The 18,699-nt window shown below is 39.5% G+C and overlaps 2 protein-coding genes across 2 annotated transcripts in view; one reads left to right on the top strand and one right to left on the bottom strand.

Annotated features, from left to right (window-relative positions):
• shld2 (shieldin complex subunit 2) overlaps positions 1 to 6,093 on the bottom strand; it is a 31,633-nt gene extending 25,540 nt beyond the window's left edge. Inside the window, exon 1 of the mRNA XM_085799177.1 lies at positions 6,061 to 6,093. Coding sequence (XP_085655303.1) covers positions 6,061 to 6,078 — 18 coding nt within the window. The 5' untranslated portion in view covers positions 6,079 to 6,093. The remainder of the gene's footprint in view (positions 1 to 6,060) is intronic.
• LOC146972959 (glutamate dehydrogenase, mitochondrial-like) overlaps positions 6,017 to 18,699 on the top strand; it is a 37,685-nt gene continuing 25,002 nt past the window's right edge. The window contains exons 1-3 of the mRNA XM_085799173.1: positions 6,017 to 6,458; positions 17,480 to 17,560; positions 17,644 to 17,699. Coding sequence (XP_085655299.1) covers positions 6,032 to 6,458; positions 17,480 to 17,560; positions 17,644 to 17,699 — 564 coding nt within the window. The 5' untranslated portion in view covers positions 6,017 to 6,031. The remainder of the gene's footprint in view (positions 6,459 to 17,479; positions 17,561 to 17,643; positions 17,700 to 18,699) is intronic.

Genomic DNA, 18,699 nt, shown 5'->3' with positions numbered 1-18,699 from the left:
ATATTATAAATTAGGGCTGCCAAATTTTCATTGGTCAATTGGTTGCAGGAAAAAACAACAACATTTGGAGTACTGTCTTGTCAAAATTAAGTCAAAATCAATGACTGAACTGTGAAAGGCTATATGGCTTTTATTTTGAAGGGCCAGATACAGGAAGTCATGACACGTGACACTTTTTTGTTGTTGTTGTTGTTGTTTTTACACTGCACGGCGGTCTCTCTCTCTCTCTCTCGCTCGCTCTCTCTTTTTTTTTTTTTGAAAAGCGACTTTTTCCAGTGTTGTTCCAGACGTTTCTGGTTTGTTGAACTCGACGTGGAAGCACGTATCACCGCTGTTTTCAATGTTTAGTGGGTGCTGCCGCGAGCCCCGGTCCCACAGCGCTCAGTGTGTCACGGAGCAGAGACATGATTGTCCCGCTGCAGTCAGAGACCCGCACCGCCGCCCCCCGCCCCCCAGTCTACACAGCCTGAGCTCAGTCACTCACCCTCCTCATCCACTGTGTTTATTGATAAACGGGCGTAGCTACTGTACTGCCGGTAATAACTGTAAAACCCGACCGGCTTGTTGAATCTCGGACCCAACACGGCCGGAGTCACGAGCATTAATTAATTAATTCACAACCCGACCGCGGTGTAAAAAAAAAGAAAAAAAGAAGAAAAAAAAGCCAGCAGCAACACTGGTTTTGAGACAGTTAACAGTTAATCAAGTTGTTAATAAGCTGTGTGATGTGTGTGAGTGACAAGGCTATGGCGGAGCGTGTCCTGCTGCAGATCAGTCACTCTGCTGTGCTGTGAGGTGGATAGTGGATGCAGGTGGATGCGCCCTCTACAGGATAAATAACCTAATGTCGGGGGATCTTTTCAAATGGGGGAACATTTTCAAAGTAAAACCAAGTCTTATTCCCTGCATTTTATTTCTGAAAATATCGGCGACAATCGGCGAGTTTTGGCCGATTACCGATTATTCTCAAACGGGCTATAATCGGCCGATTTAATCGGCTCGCCGATAAATCGGTCGGGCCCTACATATAGCACGTGCCAAGCTGCATTCAAAAACATCCACCTGCACCTATTAGTTAAAGGGTAACCGTTACATGAATGTTTTCTATATGTGAGAAGAGGATGTGACTGGGACTATTCTGCGAGGCGGAGGGATACGACCATGAGGAGGAGGGAGACTCTGTGTGTGTGTGTGTGTGTCATGTGACTCTGCTCAGGTCCAGTTTCATTCTCCTTCTCCTTCTTCCTCTTCTCCTCTTCCTCCACCTGCTGCTGTCAATCATCCGTCTGAGTGGTCGACGTGATGAAAAGCGCTCCGTCAGCTGGTCGTCATGTTCACACTGCAGCTCATCATGGTGTCACGTCAACACGTTAACGCCTCAGGCTCCGACTTCAGCAGAGAAGTGAGTTTAGGTAGGTTTTTAGAGTTAGCCTACAGGTTTAACAGTGGCTCCTGTCATTGCTTTATTTTCTAAATATCATGTTGCCGGCCCTACACTCACAAACAAAACCTATTTTAAATTAGGGCTGGGCGATATGACGATATTAGATTGTGAAGGATTAGAGCGTGTAGACGATCTGCCAAAGTGCAGAGATCGTAGGATCGTCTGGGGTACAAAGTTTGCTAAAAGAGATAACCACAGTTACTTTAGTTTGTATTTTTATTTGACCCTTTTCAAATTAGTGTTTTGATACTTAAAATCCTGTTAAAATGACTGTGTTGAATAAAACAAACAGTAATGTCTTCATTAATATTTTACTTTCATGTTTATTGAAAGCTACCTTTTATTTTGCAAGAGTGCACTTTACTTTAGTGTTGTTTATCTTTTACTATGTTTACGTTGTTTGCAAATGTTGGCAAAATTGCAACTATTTAGATTAAAATCTGTTCAGAAAGGTTCTTTGGCCTAAACTGTCTGTTTTTCTTTTTTTGATTTAAGATCGTGATGAAATCGAAATCGTGACTTTATTTTTTAAAAATCGTGATATGATATTTTTCCCATATCGCCCACCCCTATTTTAAATTGTGTATTTTTTCGAGGGTATTCTTGTATTAGAGGTTCAGAGGCTGTAGTCTGGACTGTAGAGCAGAGAAAGCTGCTCAGCTTTAATATAACCTAAGCCTGATTGGCTATTTAAAAAATAATTGAATTATGGCTGGATATATGTGTTTGTGTGACAAATTCAAACACATTTACTGATGATTTCATTTAAAGGAGCCACTGTAGCCTATAAGATCACGTGTAAGATTAAATTCAGTGTTAAAGGCGCTCAGGCAGGCGATTTTGAAGTAAGAAGTAATCCAATAAGTATTCAGAATACATTACTTTGAGTAATCCAAATATTACCGATAACAGATTTTGTAATCAGCAATCTGTAGGGGAATACCTTTTACAAGTAATCCTCCCAACACTGATTGTAGGCTATATAATAAAATAACACAAATAATATAATCCCTCCACTCAGCTGTAACACACACACACACAGCGCCCCCTACAGGCAGCACTGCTCTACACACACACACACACACTCCATCCAGATGTTTTTTATATCTAGAAATACAGAGGGATAAAGTTTGGTGAAACTTAATATAATAACTTAAATCATCAGTTAATCATCATTTATGCAGCGTTCCTCCTCCACTGACTCTTAACACAGTTATAAATCTTCAATCAGGCTCATGACTGTGGAGTTATTCTAGTTATTAGTGTTACAAAAAGCTTTGTGTTCATCTAAAAGTGGTTTAAAATGATTTGAATATAAGAGAATATAAGAAATCAATTAGTTTTATGGTTCTTTTTCTGCTTCATCTGTATGTTTTTCTTTTTTTTTCTTCTTTTTCTCATTATCTCATTCATTATTATTGTTTTGTATTATTCATTCATGTACCTATGTATTTTTCCTTTACTTCCTTATATTTACTGTTCAGTCACTTACTTTTCTACTTATTTTTCGTTATCGTTTAATTATTCCCTACTGTATGTTCTTGTTTTTAACTTGTAATAAATTTGGTTTTTGAATATGTGGGTGAGGTTTTCATAGAAGCCCTTTTGGGTTTCATAGGCTACCCCCACCCCTTGCACATCTCAGTCATGATGATTGTTCATGCTGTTTTAAATGATATGTTCATGCAAAATAAATACATGTGTCTGTCTTTGTTTAAAGTTTAAGTAGGTGAATAGTTTTGATATCAAATAGGCTACAGACTCTCAGTGTCTAATAATCATTAAAGAAATCTTAAATCTATTTGAACACAAGATTAACGGACGAAGCTCCACACGAGTCTGGATCTGATCTGACACACTGAGACAGACATTAAACTGATTTAATGAGCACCAGCTCTAAACTTAGAAAAGACGACACTGAAACCTCATTACCCACACTACACACACACACACACACACACACCTACACACACGCCTACACACCCTAACCCTTCTGAATGTGTCTTATAGAAATACTCTTCACTTAAACCATCAACATCATAAAGATGCAGGATGTTAGATTTAAATGTCATGCATTAACATGTCATTGTTTAGGATTCATACTTGTTAAAAAATCCTCTTTACTGATGAACCAAGAGGAAGTTAAAATGTTAGGCCCTACAGCTTTCAAAATAAAAGTGGCAATCAAACGTCCTCCCTCACCATCTCTTTTTAAATGTTTTTAAAATGAGTAATCACATTGTTTCCGTTCAAATAGCAATAGAAATACTTCACACAATATTTTTACTCTCTGACTCTCATTCCATCAGCCTAGTTTATTTATATTTTGTGCTTAGGCTACATGTCCATCTTATTCTAGTGAACTCAATACCGTAATTCAACTCAACAGATTTCAGTTTAGACAGGCCCATTTTTTAGTTCTTCTGCAATTAAAACTTTCTGAGCTGAATTACTTTGAAATTAAATGTAAAGATGTAGCCTTTAAAAGTTTGTAGAATTGGACTTGTGTAAACTTTTGCATGATGATATCTTATAGTAGTATATCTACATTTATGTATTAATATAAGAGCTATATAATTATAGTTTTTCATGAATGTCTAAAGAGATTTCACCTCAGAATCTTCACTTTTACTAGCACGTGCTTTTATTTTGAATAAAAACCGCAACCGGAAGTAAAACTCGTTTAGATTCTGGCGGGCTTAACCGCGTCAAACAGTTTTAAAATGTACAAAAACAGAGTCAAATAAAGTCCGAACTGTGAGAATAAAGACTTCTTCTTCTTGTCGCACACCTGTCTACGTTTCCCCGCCGCCCGTGTCCTCACATCACGGAGTTTTAAGTCGTTGTTGTTGTCGGTGTAGCGTGCTAACTGTTAGCCGTTAGCTTCTCCTCCTCCTTCGGTTCGCCTTCTGCTTCTCAGCGTCAACACGGCCGCCATCTTGGTACGGGCTTTCTGACCATAGACATTGATCAGACCCTTGTAGAACAGATTTTAGCGTATTTATGCATGTGGGTGTGTGTCTGAGTATGTAAGTGTATGTTTAATACATTAAAAAAAACGGCCTAACTGGCAAAAATTGTAAAAATGCCAAGTTATTTTATATGCTTGTATTCTATTTGAATGTTCAGATTATTTTGCACTGCTTTTAATCTAGGGAGCACACAATTTCATCTCATTGTAGACACCGTACAAGAAATGACAAATAAAAAAACTTTGACCTTTGAGTAAAATCATAGGGAAGGAGCAGAAACAACTGCAGTGAAGTTAGTTTTAAGTTGGATATTTGACAGACATTCGCTCCTTATCAATACATTAAAAATGCATAGAAAATATAAGATGTGTTCAAATGCAATAAAAACAGGTGTGTGTCATAGAGGAGGCTTAGCCCTACCATCCTGTCTTGATTTTGAGCCAACAGGTCACATGACCTGGGAGTTATTGAGCTCTAACGCTCATATTTACTGTATAAAATATATTAAAAATTCATATAAAATAGTAAATGTGTTTAAATGCAATAAAAACAGGTGGGTGTCACAGAGGGGACTTAGATCTTCTGTCCTGTATTGATTTTGAGCCAACAGGTCACATGACCTGGGAGTTATTGAGCTATAATGCTCATATTTACTGTATAAAATACATTCAAAATACATATAAAATATAAAATGTGTTTACATGCAATAAAAACAGGTGTGTGTCATAGAGGAGGTTATATATTTTATGAAATTTGAATGTATTTTATACAGTAACTATGAGCATTATACCTCAATAACTTCCAGGTCATGTGACCTGTTGACTCAAAATCAACACAGGATGGTAGAGCTAAGCCTCCTCTATGAGACACACCTGTTTTTTTTTTTTGGTTGACTGCGGTGGCCGCCCTTTCCTTTTTTCCTTTTGTTTCAGTTTGCCTGCCAGACCAGCCGCCTCCGTTGCTCAGCTTGTCTTTTTTTTTGTATCCCTCCTGCTTGTAACAAACCTTTGTACGTGCATTTGAAACTCCTGTCTCCGCACTTATGTTGCCTCCCGTGAATATACATAGTTGTCGTTTGGGGTCGTAACAGTATTGAATGACATGTTATTCATTTAATGTGTGTTATTGTGGGATTTCATGTGGTATTTTGTGTGGTTTTATGTGGTGAAGCAAAAGACAAATTTCCACATTGTGGACAATAAAGGAAAGATTAAGAAAAAAAATTGTTGTTGTATCATAAATATATGTCTGACATTTATAATAAACCAAACGGCCTGAAAATCGGTTGAATATTCAGTGAGTTTTGGCGATGGTTGACAAACCTCTGCCTCTGTTGAACTAATGCAGGAAGTAGACGCGGCTTTACCCCGTACCAAGATGGCGGCCGCTCGGTGTAGTTTCAACAGGAAGGGGCGGCGCGGCGGGAAGGAGGAGCTGCCGTTGCTGCTGCTGCCGCTGCCGCTGCCGCTGCGGGACAACTTTTTTAGTTTTTAGCACCGCTTCATTTCCTCGTCTTGTCTCCGTGTGTCAGTCAGTGTCACGGTGCTTCAGACTAGACTAGACCATAGACTGTCAACACTACTAGACCAGACCAGACTAGACTAGACCCGCCACCATGTACCGGTGCTTCGGAGAGCTACTCACCCGGGGAGCGAGCGGCATCAGCGGCTACAGCCAGTCCGCTCAGTCCGCTCTGCTGCCGCTGTCCTCGGCTTCTCTGCTGCCGCTGTCCCGGTCCCGGTCCCGGTCCCGCTGCTACAGCCAGGCCGTGGACAAGGACGACGACCCGAACTTCTTCACCATGGTGGAGGGCTTCTTCGACCGCGGCGCCGCCATCGTGGAGGACAAGCTGGTGGAGAGCCTGAGGACGCGGGAGAGCGCCGAGCTGAAGAGGAAGCGCGTCCGCGGCATCCTGCAGATCATCAAGCCGTGCAACCACGTCCTGTCCGTCTGCTTCCCCATCCGCAGGGACGGCGGCGAGTGGGAGGTGATCGAGGGCTACCGAGCCCAGCACAGCCAGCACCGCACGCCCTGCAAGGGAGGTGAGAGTAGCCTACACCTGCCTGTTAACACCATAGTATTATTATTATTATCATCAATCAGAACCAGAACTAAAAGGTGATAAATCAATTTTGGGAAAATTAAGACCCTTAAAAAGTATTAAAAACTATTTTCACAACTTTATAAAGTCTTACATTTTGAATTTTGAGGGTATTTTTTCTGAATTAGCTGTCCAAGAGTTTGAGTCCTAAAAAACATTGTGAAAGTGTGTGAATTTATTCATTTTATTAAAAAACAAAGATGAACTGGTACATAAAAAAGAAAAGAAGATTGTTGTTTTGGTTTTTTGAGAGTGGAGCAATGTTTTTTGGGGGTTTTTTTTATTATAAACTTTGCCTTTTATTTATTATCCCAGCCTATTTTGAACTCTGTTGTATCATAGTGGTCTATAGTCTTTATCACAAACTAGAACTGTTAAGTTAAAAGTGTCACTGATGTAAATGGTTGCAGCTTGAAGTGGCGGTGAGGTAAAAATATTGAGAAGGTCTTGAAAAAGTCTTAAAAATGTATTAAAATTAACTTCAAGATTCCTGAAAAAAAAGAAGGTTAACACTGAACGGTGAACATTTAAAGTGACCCTTATCAGAATGTAACTGATATTCACAGAAATATAAATTTGTTACAGTGTACTCCTAACATCCTTACTGTAGATAAAGCAGTTATTTGTATTATTATTATTATTATTATCCTATTTTTCTTATATTTAGTATATATTTAGTATTTTTTGTGGTTTAATATCATTTGAAATATCATTGAAAGTGGGTTGATCTTTAGTTAGGTTGAAATTTCAACATTGTTTCAATATTAGTGTTAATAGAAATATCATTGAAATTCAGTTGAGCTTTAGTTAGAAAATCAACATTGTTTCAATATTAAAAAAGGGTCCAAACTGATCTAAAATCAACGTTCCAGTCCAACGTTGATTCAATGACTTAAAGTTGACAAAATAATGTTGATACAACACTGTTTCAATGATTCTTTGCTATCTGGGACACCACCACACAGAGCACCGGTTCACTGTTAAGATTATTATTATTATCAACCAGAACCAGAACCAGGAAGTCAGTTCATGATGATGATGATAGAGGTTCACACAGGTAAAGGACAGGTAACATCACACTGAGCTCCTCCCACAGTGACACAGGATAATAATGATAAAAAAAAAAGATATATATATGTTATCTGTTTGTTGAAATGAAGATGGTAAGACATAGGCTAATTCACTTGTAAACAGTATCAAAGAGTACAGGATGCATAAAGAAGTAAGGGATAAAAAATATAAATATATAAAATTTACTATGCAAAAAAAACTCTATAAACTAAGATATGTATTGTTATGTACAAAATATGATTATGAACCAGAACCAGAACCAGGAAGTCAACACGGTGTCAGTTCATGATGATGATGATGATAGAGGTTCACACAGGTAAAGGACAGGTAACATCACACTGAGCTCCTCCCACAGTGACACAGCTCTCTGTCTGTTTGTTAAAATGAAGATAATAAGACTTTTTATTGATCCCACATGTGGGAAATTCACTTGCAACAGTAGTAAAGAGTACAGGATGTGTAAAGAAGTAGCCTAAGGGATAAAAAAAATATAAAGAATTTACAAAAACTCTCTCTAAACTAAGATATGTATTGTTATGTACAAAATATGATTTAAATAGCAACTATACATGCAGTTTGGACGAAGATATTGCACAGTGTGGGTGGTCATGAAAGTACAGCTTGTATGAATGAGCATAAAATACACAAGAATAAGTGATGCAGAAAAGAACAACTGTATAAATAGAAGTGGGTGAGGTGATGTAGTGGATGATCCAGGTGATGGAGGAGGGGGAGGAGTCAGAGTCCAGGTGGAGCTCAGCTGGACTTCCTGTACAAACTCTGTTGTCTCAACCTGTGCATCACCGTGTATAGTCTTCACTTCACTTTTATTAACTCACAACCACAGACACAATAGAATAGAAACTTTATTTGTCTGAAACCGTAACAGAAATGTGTCTTTGACAGGGCTCAACAACAACACCTTTACACACACACACACACACACACACACACACACACACACACACACACACACACACACACACACACAATGCTCCTCTGACATGATGATCCATGATGTTTGAACCAGGTGACGTCATAACATCATCATCACAGTGTTTATATCAATTTAGAACACGGCTCTCTTGAATACTCGATTCTGATTGGTCAATCACCAATATTCTGCGGTGTTTATTTCTCGATAGACCACCGTTGCTAGGGACTCCATAGCAACGGCCAACTCTGCATGTCCGGTCACGGCCGCTGTTTTGCTGAGCCTCCTCCCGTTCGTGCATTTGAAGCCTTTGATAATCAAACAGTGGATCGATGGATTACCATACACGTTACCTGTATTTTGTGTAGTCGTACCTGTCATAAACAAGAGATTATGGGATGCGTTTGTGTCGCGGAGGAGAGGACAGGAGAGGAGAGGAGCTGTGACACGGGTCAGAGGTTCTGATGCAAGTTTACTTTTCAGCCACGATGTGGAAATAAGGAGCCTCCACTCTCCCTGTAACAGGTTACAAGTCGTTTATCAACATCACTATTAGTCCGAAGCTATTTAATGACGGTAAAAATGAAACATGAAGTAAATATCCTGATCAGAGCGGCGGACGTCCCTAGCAACGGTCTAATTTTACATGAATAAAATATCTTTTATCATTATTTTGGGTTACATTATTGAATGATTTAGTTGTAGGCCGTAATTATTTTACTCGTAGGCCGTGTCCTTCAGGTTGTATGGATGTGTATGTTCCATACAACCTGTCGGGGTTTATTTCTCCATAACAACCTCCGAACTATACATTATCCCTTACATATTTATTTATTAAAGCAGATCAACTAAAGGTCAGGATGTAAATGTAGTGATGGGGAAACTTGACACAAATTAAAACCAAGCTCAGTAAAAACCTGAATCAGACCAGGTTTTACTCCTGGTTCTGTCTGTGATGGCGAGGTCGGGTCAAGAGTTCTGGTTCTGGTTCTGGTTGATCATCTGTGTAGCTTCAGCAGCTGAAACCTCCTCACACAGAAGAACCAACAACACATCTAATCATTTCACAATGTGACAGTGTGAAACCTCACAGCAGCATCATCATCATCATCATCAGTTGTGCTTTGTTAGTTTGAGGTTTTATTTAAATGTTTGATTTTAGAAATGATAACTTCATTTATAGAAAGGTTTTCTCACTGCTGAACTCAAAGTGCAACAAACAACTGGTGCAGTAAAATAATGATGAATGGAAAATAAACAATAGAAAGACTGTGTGTGTGTGTGTGTCTGTGTGTCTGTGTGTGTGTGTGTGTGTGTGTGTGTGTGTGTGTGTGTGTGGTTGTGTAACAGCTGCAGTTCTGTGCTTGTTGAGAGCGGCATCAGACAGGTCCAACGTGGTTGAGTTTCCTCCTCTGACAGGAATGTTGAGAGTCCAGTCACCTGCAGACTCTGTGTGTGTTTTCATGCTACTCTTGCCTCACAGTCTGTTAAACATGCGGTCGTCTCACACACACACACACACACACACACACACACACTGAACATCAGAATGTTGTCTAGACTGTTGAGTTGGTGTGTGACAGGTTTTACATTCAGAGTTAACAGTATTTATTTTGCAGTGTAACACAGCAGACGTGTACCTGTCCTTCAGGTGAATCATTTACCTTTTCTACACGTTTGTGACGGCTGCAGCTCAATGGGCTCTATGCACAGCTCCACTACTTCCTGAATTTAAGGCAGCTCCTTTATTTCCTGTCTTACATTACTGGACAAACTGATTAATCCAGGTGTGTCCGAGTAGTCACAATAGTCACACACACCTGGATTCATCAGTTTGTCCAATAATGTAAGACAGGAAATAAAGGAGCAGCATTAAGTTCAGGAAGTAGTGGAGCTGTGCATAGAGCCCATGGACACGATTCTAGACTAGTGGTCCTTGAGACGGTTTAAGGGGGTCCCCAACTTCTTCTCGAAATTTTATCACTTTTTCTAGAATTTTAAAAACTTCTTTCTTGAAATTTTTTACTTTGTTTTTAGACATTTTACCATTTTTTTTCTAGAATTTTTATAACTTTTTTTTTTTTTGAGAAATTGTTTCACTTCTTATAGAATTGTATTTATTTTTTTGAAATTTTACATTTCATATACATTTTTTAAACTTTTTTTTGGGAGAAATGTAACCAATTTTTTTGAGAGAAATTTCACTAAAAAATTTCCAAACATTCACACCAATGGCCCTAATTTGAACGTACATTGACTAAGAAAGTAACGTTCTTCAGTCTCAGAACAAATATTTGTGTATTTCTGGTGTTATAAATGTCAAAATTTTCTCCAGTGGGGGTCCATGGTCTAATTTGTGTCAGTTTAGGGTCCTTGATGTGAAATAGTTTCAGAACCACTGGTTTAGACGAAGCTGCTTGCAGGACAGATGGAGATTAAAAGACGAGGAAGTGTCAAAATAAAAGCCACGTCAGGTGACACCCAGGTGAAGTAATGCATGTCTGCAGGGTGGATCAGTGTTGTCACAGTGTCAGCCGTCTGAACTGAACTCAGGTCAGTGCTGTGTGGGCGGCGTGGAGTCGTTTCCTCGACAACACTGACAGGAAATATCCCAGGAAGTGTCTCAGATTTTAGGATTACAGCTCAGACTCTGACTGACACCGTGTGACAGACTGGGCCTCTGGTTTAACACGTTACACACACACACACACACACAGTGTTACTGTAAAACACAACATGTTTAAGCTGTGTTGAGTGTGGAGATGCTCAGCTGAACTCTGTCAGTCATGTGCTGCGCTGCCGTTAGCCTGTTAGCCCTGATGCTCATGATGCTAGCTGCCGTTAGCCCTGATGCTCAGGATGCTAACTCAGCAGCAACTATTTCTGCTCAGCCACACTGAGCTGACAGCACTAGTTCCTCAGGCTCAATGATAATAATAAATGAATGTTGATTAAATATGTATCTTGACTCTGGGGACGGAGCTGCAGCCTGAAATAACCCGCTGGGTCTGACTGGGACTGTACCAGGCTGTAACTGACTGTAACTGACTGTATGTTACTTGATCAGACTGCACCAGACTGTAAATGACTGTAACTAACTTTATCCGACTGTATCTGACTTGATCCGACTGTAACTGACTATCTGACTCTAACGAACTTTATCCAACTGTAACTAACTTTATCCAACTGTATCCGACTGTAACTAACTTTATCCAACTGTATCCGACTGTAACTAACTTTATCCAACTGTAACTAACTTTATCCAACTGTATCCGACTGTAACTAACTTTATCCAACTGTATCCGACTGTAACCGACTTTATCCGACTGTAACTAACTTTATCCAACTGTAACTAACTTTATCCAACTGTATCCGACTGTAACTGACTTTATCCGAATGTAACTGACTTTTATCCGACTTTATCCGACTGTAACCGACTTTATCCGACTGTAACCGACTTTATCTGACTGTAACTGGCTTTATCCGACTGTAACTGGCTTTATCCGACTGTAACTTACTTTATCCGACTGTAATTGACTGTATCCGACTGTAACTGACTTTTATCCGACTGTAACTAACTGTATCCGATTGTAACCGACTTTATCCGACTGTAACCGACTTTATCTGACTGTAACTGACTTTTATCCGACTGTAACTAACTTTTATCCGACTGTAACTGACTTTATTCGACTGTAACTGACTTTATCCGACTGTTACTGATTTTATCCGACTGTAACCGACTTTATCTGACTGTAACCGACTTTATCCGACTGTAACTAACTTTTATCCGACTGTAACTGACTTTATTCGACTGTAACTGATTTTATCCGACTGTAACCGACTTTATCTGACTGTAACTAACTTTTATCCGACTGTAACTGACTTTTATCCGACTGTAACCGACCTTATCCGACTGTAACTAACTTTATTCGACTGTGTCCGACTGTATCCGACTGTAACTGACTTTATCCGACTGTAACTGACTTTATCCGACTGTAACTGACTTTTATCCGACTGTAATCGACTTTATCAGACTGTAACTAACTTTTATCCGACTGTAACCGACTTTATCCGACTGTACCTAACTTTATCTGACTGTAACTGGCTTTTATCCGACTGTAACTGACTGTAACCGACTTTATCTGACTGTAACCGACTTTATCCGACTGTAACTGACTGTATCCGACTGTAACCGACTGTATCCGACTGTAACTGACTTTATCCGACTGTAACTGACTGTAACTAACTTTATTCGACTGTATCCGACTGTAACTAACTTTTATCTGACTGTAACTGACTTTATCCGACTGTAACTAACTTTATTCGACTGTATCCGACTGTAACTAACTTTATCCGACTGTAACTGACTGTAACTAACTTTATTCGACTGTATCCGACTGTAACTAACTTTTATCCGACTGTAACTAACTTTTATCCGACTGTAACTGACTTTATCCGACTGTAACCGACTTTATCCGACTGTAACTGACTGTAACTAACTTTATCCGACTGTAACCGACTTTATCTGACTGTAACTGACTTTTATCCGATTGTAACTGACTTTTATCCGACTGTAACCGACTTTATCTGACTGTAACTAACTTTTATCCGACTGTATCTGACTTTATCTGACTGTAACTGACTTTATCCGACTGTAACCGACTTTATCCGACTGTAACTGACTGTAACTAACTTTATCCGACTGTAACCGACTTTATCCGACTGTAACTAACTTTTATCCGACTGTAACCGACTTAATCCGACTGTAACTAACTTTTATCCGACTGTAACCGACTAAATCCGACTGCAACTGACTTTATCCGACTTTAACCAACTTTTATCCGACTGTAACCGACTTAATCCGACTGCAACTGACTTTATCCGACTGTAACTTTATACGACTGTAACCGACTTTAATCCGACTGTAACTGACTTTATCCGACTGTAACTTTATACGACTGTAACCGACTTTAATCCGACTGTAACTGACCTTATCCTACTGTAAATTATTTTATCCGACTGTAACTGACTTTATCCGACTGTAACTTTATACGACTGTAACCGACTTTAATCCGACTGTAACTGACCTTATCCTACTGTAAATTATTTTATCCGACTGTAACCGACTTTAATCCTGTGTGTTATATTGTGTCCAGTGTGAGGAGCTGTGTTAAACCTGTAGAGCAGGTGAAGGTGTGTAGTTGTGTAGGTGTGTAGGTGTGTAGTTGTGAAGGTGTGTAGTTGTGTAGGTGTGTAGGTGTGTAGTTGTGCAGGTGTGTAGTTGTGTAGGTGTGTAGTTGTGAAGGTGTGTAGGTGTGAAGGTGTGTAGTTGTGTAGGTGTGTAGGTGTGTAGGTGTGTAGTTGTGTAGGTGTGTAGTTGTGTAGGTGTGTAGGTGTGTAGGTGTGTAGTTGTGTAGGTGTGTAGTTGTGTAGGTGTGTAGGTGTGTAGGTGTGTAGTTGTGAAGGTGTGTAGTTGTGTAGGTGTGTAGGTGTGTAGTTGTGAAGGTGTGTAGTTGTGTAGGTGTGTAGGTGTGTAGGTGTGTAGTTGTGTAGGTGTGTAGTTGTGTAGGTGTGTAGGTGTGTAGGTGTGTAGTTGTGAAGGTGTGTAGTTGTGTAGGTGTGTAGGTGTGTAGTTGTGAAGGTGTGTAGTTGTGTAGGTGTGTAGGTGTGTAGGTGTGTAGTTGTGTAGGTGTGTAGGTGTGTAGGTGTGTATCCGTCAGGTCTGTCCTGTCTCTTTAAATGAGGCTGTTGTAGCAGGACCACACCCAGACTGACTCACCTCCTCCTCCTCCTCCTCCTCCTCCTCCTCTTCCTCCTCCTCACGCCACCCTGTCTGCCTCCTCTCTCCTCCACTCTCCCTCTCTCCTCTTCCTCCTCCTCCTCGTGTTTCTTTGTTCTTCCTGCTTCACTCGTTTATTTTCTGTCTTTTCTTCCTGCAGCTGCTCAATAAAAATTCACCACAGTTTAAATTTAAAACTTGTTTGTTTCCACTCGACTCGGAGCTGCAGCCATTTTGTCTGTGTGTCTGCACCACTGGGATGTGCGTGTGTGTGTGTGTCTGCAGTAGCAGCACTGTGTGTTCATAGGGGTGTGTGTGTGTGTGTGTGTGTGTGTGTGTGTGTTTTTACGGTGGTGTGTGTTGGCTCAGTTCCACACTCATTTGCAGCATCATGCAGAACTGTGTGTTTTTATTTTCCATCTCTGCTGATCTTTGCAGAGAAGTTTGACCTCAGACTGTCAGTAATCTCTCTCTCTATAATCTGATTATAATCAGTTTAATCCACAGTTCATTTCACTTTATTAACAAGACAAGAATCAGACGAAGGTGAAGATGTCTGAACGTGTTTAGTTCAAACTGAGAAACAGATGGTGGAGAGACTCTGATCTGGACCAGGAGGGTGATTCACATTAACCTAAACGATGTCTTTGAAGATTTTAGGGACATACTCATGAAAACATGATATTATTCATTTTTATTTGAAAGATAACTCTGTCTATTATGTGGCACAGTTCATGGTTTGTTACCAAAATAGTATTTTTTTAATGTTTTTTTTTACTGATTTTGGAGTTGCAAATTCATTACCGTAATGCGTCCAATGAAAAATTTCATGCTGTCACCTAGGAATGTCACGATTACTTGTTTTCACAATTAATCGTGGTATTAAACGCCACAATTAATTGATCGTAAAGATTCCTAAATACCGTCAGTTTCTGAAAAAGATGATGTTGGAACATGTTGTGTGGCGCCAAAGTAAAGGTAAATGCACAGATACTGGTCCATTTATCTAAAGTAACGCTGAATTAGTAGGAATTTAAATGTTAGCGTGTCATTTGTATTGTGAAAAAAATGATTAAAATTAACTTAAACATTTAGTATAAATGACAATTAATGACTTAAATATTTCAAACACTTCCCCCAGTGGATTAGTAACTGGTCCTATATTAAGAGACTAGTAATGTAATTATATTTTGACTATATTTTATTTTACACATTCATAGTGTTGTGAAATGTATTCATGCATAATAATCGTGATAATCGTAACACCGTGATTATTTCTCTGACGAATAATCGGACCAAGAAAATCTATAATCGTGACATCCCTAGTTTCACCTCAATATAGCATCATATATATAAACGCAGTTTCATAAAAATGTATATGAATTTGTTTAAAACTATATAATTTAAAAGATTATGATAAGATTGAATGGTTTCCTAGGTCTGGATGTGGAGGTCTGGGCCCTCATTTATCAACAGTGCGTAGAAAAGGTTCTAAATTCTGTCGTAGGAATGAAATTTAGAATGTGTGCAAGTACAAAAAAATCCGTATTTATCAAACGTGCGGACACCGGTCGTACGCACACTAGTAAGTAATCAGTGATGATAAATCCCACCTGTTCCTAACTACCATGGTTAGGGTCATTTGCATTCAGAAACGCCCCCAATTGACTATATATGGTAGCAACAATCCCTTTAATAATGCGTGAATGGATTTTTTTCCCCCCACACCAATATCATGGCAAAGAGGGCGGAGAAGACGAGTTTCTCTGATACCGAGATTGAGGTACTTGTGGGAGAAGTTGAATCAAACTAAAAAATACTGTTTGGACACTAAATGCTGCAGGTGTGACCAACAAAAGAAAAAATGCTGCGTAGGAGAAAGTAACAACTGCTGTTAATTCTGTTGGGTCAGAGGAAAGATCACTGAGAAATAAAAAAGCTGTCTTTTATATGAAGGTAGATTTGTGTCTTTATTCTGCAATAAAAAATATATATTTTCAATTAAAAAAACCTTCACTTCAATCAAAAAAAACCTTTTTCAATCAAAGAAAAAAAGTTTTTTTTTTATTGAAAATATATTTTTTGATTGAAGCAACCTTTTTTTTTTTGATTGAATAATAACGACACAAATCTACCTGAGTACTTTTATAGCTTGTCACACCAACCATTCAAAATGTCTGCTAAATTACTAATTGAGAATTTTTTTAAATTAGGAAACAGGGAACATGTGTGAAGTTTGAGATTGCTGAACACTGTGACTCCTCCACTGGGTTCTATTTGTAGTTTCACTGTTCTACCACTGGATTTTGTGTGTACGCTCAGCATGGTCAGAGTTGTGCTTAAATTTACGCACGTTCCTAATAGTCTACCGGCCCCATTGTGAACCCGGAAATGTTGAGTACCCCAAAGTTTTATGTTAGAAATATATAGTATGGGTCCCCAGTATTCAGAAACTGCCGGATGCTAATTTATATATATTGGGCAATTAGCACAATTGACATAATTAGCATAAATTAGCATATTTTGCCTATATGGGCAATATTTCAACAAAATTGACTTGGCTGATCTGGGCAATATTGGAGTGGTTTTAGGGGTTATTGATGATGCTGAATCCATTTCTGACATTTTCAAAATTCAAAATGGCTGTCTAAACCGGAAGTGACCAGATTGAAATCGATCAAAATTGGCCCACTGGCGGTTAAAATCTGGTCACTTCCGGTTTAGACAGCCATTTTGAATTTTGAAAATGTCAGAAATGGATTCAGCATCATCAATAACCCCTAAAACCACTCCAATATTGCCCAGATCAGCCAAGTCAATTTTGTTGAAATATTGCCCATATAGGCAAAATATGCTAATTTATGCTAATTATGTCAATTGTGCTAATTGCCCAATATATATAAGTTAGCATCCGGCAGTTTCTGAATACTGGGGACCCATACTATATATTTCTAACATAACACTTTGGGGTACTCAACATTTCCGGGTTCACAATGGGGCCCTATGGGCTGGCAAGTAGACTATAAGCACAAGTACAAGTTGATAAATTCCATACTTTGCGTGGGAATGTTCTTACGCACTCATTACGCACAGATCTGTTCGTACGCACGGTTGATAAATGAGGGCCCTGGACTAGAAACCGTACTCAGAGTTGTCGTCGTTGTTGTGTGTGTTTCAGGAATCCGCTACAGCACAGACGTGTCGGTGGACGAGGTGAAAGCTCTGGCCTCTCTGATGACCTACAAGTGTGCAGTTGTTGGTGAGTACACACACACACACACACACACACACAGGGTGCAGCTGCTGTGGTTGTGGTGTGTAATGCCAGTGGGTCTGTTCCAGATGTGCCGTTTGGTGGAGCCAAAGCCGGAGTGAAGATCAACCCAAAGAATTACTCAGTGAGTTCTCACACCACCACTCTGACAGACGCTCTGTTCTCCCACAGCCACAAGGCTCCTCAAACGCACCACGTCTGACTCACTGAACACACACAGAGAACACAACAACAAAGAAATAACAACATGGAGGAAACATTTTAAGTAGCAGAAGAGAGCTACAAGAAATATAAATCAATCAAATTTTACAGAACCAACAATGTCAGTTTAAAAACCCTTAAAGGGATAGTTCAACATTTTGGCAAATTGGCCCATTGCCATAATTGCTATAGTCATAGCAGTAGGTTCGTTACCGTTAATTGTCGGTGCAAGCTGTTTTTAGAACGGTGGAGCAGAGCCGTGAGCTGCTCAGAGCTACGCTACGGAGGCTTATTATGGGATTTCTTGGTTTCCCTCATCAAACTCATCAAATACACAATCCAACAACTCCACAACGCTCTGGTGGACAAGTTGTGAGCTGCACATTCACCACGCTATGAGATAATAACACAACGTTACCACACAGAGTTGTTTTAGAGGGAAATTCATACAAAACCGCTGATGCGCGTTGCGTTCAGGGACAGTTTTTCAGCAAGCAGTCTCCGTATTTACCCTGTATTTACCTCGAAAACGGCTCCGTTTCGTATCGTTCCGTCATTATCTCATAGCGTGGTGGTTGTGCAGCTCACAACTTGTCTACAAAAGCGCTGTGGAGTTTTGGGATTTTGTATTTGATGAGTTTAATGAGGGAAACCAAGAAATTCCCTTAGCCTCCATAGCATAGCTCTGAGCAGCCAGCTGCTGCGCTCCGCCGTTCTGAAAATAGCTTACACCTACAATTAAAGGTAATGAACCTACTGCTATGACTATAGCGATTATGGCAATGGGCCAATTTGCCAAAATGTTGAACTATCCCTTTAAATGTCATGATTTAGTGGAACTTAAAGCAGAAGTAAGTGATATTTTTGTGTTAATATAAGTCTTAAATAGTTCTATCTTCCGACAGCAATCACTTCTATAGAGT

The sequence above is a fragment of the Trachurus japonicus genome, chromosome 15 (assembly GCF_045865225.1).
Source record: "Trachurus japonicus isolate A0001 chromosome 15, Traja_1.0".
NCBI classification, from domain to species: Eukaryota; Metazoa; Chordata; class Actinopteri; order Carangiformes; family Carangidae; genus Trachurus; species Trachurus japonicus.
This window is presented reverse-complemented; position numbering and strand designations above follow the sequence as displayed.